This window comes from Sardina pilchardus, chromosome 24 (assembly GCF_963854185.1).
Source record: "Sardina pilchardus chromosome 24, fSarPil1.1, whole genome shotgun sequence".
Lineage (NCBI taxonomy): Eukaryota > Metazoa > Chordata > Actinopteri > Clupeiformes > Clupeidae > Sardina > Sardina pilchardus.
Genome location: NC_085017.1, coordinates 28,115,135 through 28,120,134, shown reverse-complemented (window position 1 = coordinate 28,120,134; position 5,000 = coordinate 28,115,135). Strand labels below are relative to the sequence as shown.

The 5,000-nt window shown below is 52.8% G+C and overlaps 1 protein-coding gene across 1 annotated transcript; it reads right to left on the bottom strand.

Moving 5' to 3' along the window:
• Nucleotides 1-58: 58 nt before the first annotated feature.
• Nucleotides 59-3,420, bottom strand: arl4ab (ADP-ribosylation factor-like 4ab). Its single transcript, XM_062529607.1, has 2 exons — nt 3,263-3,420; nt 59-2,303 (listed from the first exon to the last, which is right to left on the bottom strand). Exon 2 carries the CDS (start codon nt 2,147-2,149, stop codon nt 1,520-1,522), a length of 630 nt encoding a protein of 209 aa, XP_062385591.1. The 5' UTR covers nt 2,150-2,303; nt 3,263-3,420; the 3' UTR covers nt 59-1,519.
• Nucleotides 3,421-5,000: the final 1,580 nt, after the last annotated feature.

Below are 5,000 nucleotides of genomic sequence, written 5' to 3'. Positions count from 1 at the left end.
GCTTTGTTACCCCAGTTAGCGGTTATCTCCCAGTAAAGTAAGACAACAGCAGCAGGTGTCAGTGAGAAGTTGTGGCTTTATTCAGGGTGAAGGGAACTGACTCACACATATGAAGCACCTTCACACACACTTTGAGTGACAGATAGAAAACCTCTCTCTTTCGCTCTCGCTCTCTCACACTCACACTCACACACACTCACACACACACGCACACATACACACACAGTGAGGTCGACAACCTCTTCTGACCCATAAACACACACTCTTCTGAAGCAGCACATCACAGATAGCTTTCTTTACTTCATTTTTTTATATCATAAACTTTCTACAAAAATCTGGACAATAAAGAGTTCATAGCTTACAAAAATGAGATTGTTTCTTTTTTTTTTAAAGTGCATTTGAAATGTCCCAGCTGTGCAGCTGAAGACACGGATAGTTCCGGAAACGATCACACTCCTCCATCAAGACGGAGGGAACAAATGGAGCCAAAACAAAAGGAACACAAAAGAAAAGTCACAACTTCCTGCTGTGCAGACAGAGTCCCGACTGCCGCTCAACCAGGAAGTAAACAACAGAACGGTAAATAACTCCGCAGGTGTGTGAACACACACTCAACTCCAATGGCAGTGAAGTCCACCAACCCCAAAGGCCTTTACAAGCGTCCACTAGACCGTGAGTTTAAAGCCTCCTGGTCGCTCCCTCACCAGTGATTCTCTGAAGTCTTCTGTGTGTTTAAATTAAAGCCGTATGGTCTCCCCACACCAGTGATTCTGATGTTTGCTTTGGCTCCTCTTCCCCCCGCGACACATCTGTTGCCGAGCAACACTAAACTTGGGGGGGGGGGGGGGGGTCGTTTAAGGTCCACCATTCGGCAGCAGATCCAATCTCCTGAGTGATTGCCAGAGCGATCTGATTTCATCACATGATCTCCACACAAGAGCTTCGCTACTCCTTCAGTTCCTGCTCAACACAGATGGCTCAGCTCAGCTCACACACAATACAAACGTGTCCCCCCCCTCTCCCCCCCCTCTCCCCAGCCCGACAGTGTGTGTGCGTGGTCTCCATAGCGCCCTGCGGCGGAGTTGATTGCGTGTCGCCACCCTGTCAGAACATCACAGATCCATAATCGCCGTGGCCACCACGGTCACGTGACCGCTCGGGTCCAGAGTTCCGCTGGACGGCGGATCGATCCGCTCGCTCGGCGTACGTCCAGGAGCATCCGGCACGGCACAAACAGTAGAAAACCCCCAGCTGATACAACTCAGCCAATAACATCCCAGCGTCTGCCAGCGGCAGCCAATAGGATCGCAGCATCCACCTGTGGCAGCCAATAAGATCCCAGCATCCGTCTGAGGCACTGCTGTAGCAGGATGTCAGCAGCACAATGGCGGGACAGAGTCTCTGCGTATGTGTGTGTATGTGTGTGTGTGTATGTCCATGATTGTCCACTGATTGTCCATTGATTGTCCCTGTGTACACACACACACACACACACACACTTGTGGGTGTGGCGTGCTCTTCATCTCTTCTTCTTCTGCTGGCGCAGCATCTTCCTCCTCTTGACGATCATGGCGTGCAGTCGCTCCAGCCCCTCCTGGAGGCCCTCGCCGATGATGGCGCACGCGGGCTGCAGGTGCCAGGGCGTGTGTGTGTGTGTGCCCAGCTCTCCGAGCGCCAGCAGCCGCTCCACCTCGGCCAGGGGCAGCGCCGCCCGCAGGTCCTGCTTGTTGGCCAGCACCAGCACGGGCACGCCCAGGTTGTCGTGGAGACGCGTGATCTTGTGCAGCTCGGTCTTGGCCTCCTCCATGCGCTCGGCGTCGACCGAGTCCACCACGAACACCAGGCCGTCCGCGCGCCGCGTGTACGAGCGCCACAGCGGCCGCAGCTTCTCCTGACCGCCCACGTCCCAGAAGTGGCACGCCACCGAGGCCGAGCGGCAGCGATGCCCGCCGGACCCCAGGAGTGGCACCCGCACCCGCTCCGTGTTGAAGCCCTTGGTGGGCACGGTGTTGACGAACTCGTTGAAGCGCAGGCGGTACAGCACGGTGGTCTTGCCCGCGCAGTCCAGCCCCAGGATCACGATGTGCAGCGCCTGGAAGGAGGGCAGGCACGGCAGCACCGCACGGCGATCCGACAGCCCGTTGCCCATCTCGGCTGTGTGTGTGTGTGCGAGGGAGGGGGGGGGGGCGGGCGCGCTGGGGGTGGTACAGGGGCGAGGTGCTGCTGCTGCTGCTGCTGCTTCACCAGACACACAACACACAGGCAGCAGCCTGGAATCCCCACAGCACACAGCAGGGATCAACCTGAAACACAGTAAAACACACAACTGATGCAAGAGGAGCAGAGAAAAGTCAAGAGAGTGCACACACACTCACACAGACACACACTCACTCTCTCTCTCTCACACACACACACACACACACACACACACACACACACACACACACACACACACACACACACACACACACACACACACACACACACACACACACACACACACACACACACACACACACAGTGCTTTCCGATGTAGGAGACTGTTAATGGCTTATCATGGAGAGCTACGTCTTTGTCATACTGACGCATAACAAGTGGCGCGCGGTTGGATGTCTTTCCCCGTGAATGGGGAGTGTAACCGCGGGGTGCACGGGGAGCACGGGAGGCCATTTGCACATGTAGCGCGCAGTGGCTTCATACATAATCACCGTGCATCCACGCGAAAGCCCTGACGGCCAAAGCACTAGACGCGGTCGCTTCCGCCCATATACGCGCCCATTCACCGCGTCTCTCTGTGCCCGCGAGCGACAGCACGCATGATGGAAGGCGAAACGCATTAGTGTCCTTTTGTTGCTCTGCCGTTGGAGGGCAGCGAGGCGCGATGATTGGCGGGTAGGTAGCTGGCTGGACTGGAGGGGTAGCGACACCAGGCCGGCCATCTGTAAAAACAGTAGCCTCGTTGCGGGGCAACACTCCCGTGCCGAGCGGGTTTAATATTCTGTGGCGACGCCAGTCTGAAACAGTGCACAGCTACTCAGCTGCTCAGCTACACCGCACAACCAACCACAGGTGATTGGACGACCGAGCCCCTGAACACCCGAACAAACAGACACACAACCATCTAATTCGCTGTAAACACATAAATAAATGCGATGTCTTCGCCTTTACACTCTAAAATATCCCCGTTTCCCATGCTGTCACTAATTTTGCAGTGTATTCATCATGATGATGACATTTAAAAAAAAAACAGCCCCAAACATACCTTTAGATCTAAGAGAATTGCACGAGTGTGTGAAGCCCGGCATGAAAGGAGATCAACAGCGTATCCTTATTCTCCACGAGCCCTTTCTCTGTGGCACGGTCACGGTGCGCCCGTGACAGCAGTGGCGTTTCAACTGAGTGCTTCGCGGCTGCCGAGTGCTTACCAGTCGGTTCTGGCACCGGGGAAACAGCCCTGGAGTAGGCGAGAGCGCTGATTGGTCACATTCCCGAACGGCGCTCCCCTGTTCCTGACCTCCGATTGGCCGGCGGCTGTGTCTGTCGAGTGTGTGCGGACACACCCCCGGCCACCACCTGTTCCTCTTGCTCAACCAGTGACCCAAAGTTTGGAGCGCGAGCGAGGCGTGCGCGTGATGATGGAAGTATTTGTGCAAGCGGGTCAAAAGTCATTGACCTTCCCAGACTATCGCACGGACCACCGCTGGCCACATTGTGTCCTCAAACTTGCTGTCAACACCGGTGGGAGGTCAAAAACAGAATGTGTGTGAATTGAGAGAAAGTGAAAGTGTTGATAAGAAAGTGGCCATGATTCAACATTTTCAGAGTGGCCTTGATAGTGTAACATAATAGTGCATGAAACTCACAACTTCGTGACAATGGTGGTCAGTGAAAGGCTTAGTGTGTTTGAAGATAAGCACACATCACGAGTTAAAGGGATAGTTCGGATTTTAAGACACGAAGTTATATGGGTTCCCTGTCAGCAACGTTGTGCATCAGCACTGACTTACCCCGCAACAGCGTCCTGTGAGCCGAGATCCAGCCGGTTTTTGATGCTGAAGAAAGTAGTCCGGCAAGTTTCTGGGTCACGAAAGTAAAGTGTTTTTCTTCTCAAAACCATATGCGTTCAAAAGAGTGATATATTTGCACCACAAAAACGTTGTCCAGGAAAAATTCAAACCTCGTTATCACTTACTTATTTTTCGCGATTCCTATCACTGCGCGCTACTGACAGCTGGACAACGTTTTTGTGGTGCAAATATATCACTCTGTTGAACGCATATGGTTTTGAGAAGAAAAACACTTTACTTTCGTGACCCCAGAAACTTGCCGGACTACTTTCTTCAGCATCAAAAACGATCAAAAACCGGCTGGATCTCGGCTCACAGGACGCTGTTGCGGGGTAAGTCAGTGCTGATGCACAACGTTGCTGACAGGGAACCCATATAACTTCGTGTCTTAAAATCCGAACTATCCCTTTAACGTGTCTGTTGATGTCTGTCACCTACACCCTATTGTGTTCTGAACGGGTTACAATGTCTCGAGGTTTGGCGACAATGTGAAAGTTTAAGGAATAATTAAAAGCCGTCAGATTTGAGGATCAATCGAGGATTGATCACACGCGAGGATATTCTGGATTTAATCGGTTTGTTTTTTAATCCGTTTTGCTGGCGGCAGTAGACTACAGTTTAGTCCCATGGGACGGAGATTAGGCTACTTTTTGGAGGAATATTTCAACAGCTTTAGTAAACCCCAAACAATCTGACTCTTAGCTTGCGTCTTTGCGCCCTCTTGTGTCCAACAGACGAATTCCATGGCCTCAAGTCAACTGCTCCATTCGGGATGAACTGCAGCTGATTCTAGCAAAACCAGCATGACCATCTTACACCAACAATGTCAAGCTTGGCAGGCTGGTCACCGGTATGACCATTTCACACCAGCTGTATCCCACACGACAGGCTGGTCAGATGTCACACCAGCATGACCATTTCACACCAGCTGTA

Coding starts and splice junctions, on each gene's coding strand:
- arl4ab (XM_062529607.1), bottom strand. CDS start 2,149: ATGGGCAACGGGCTGTCGGATCGCCGTGCGGTGCTGCCGTGCCTGCCC.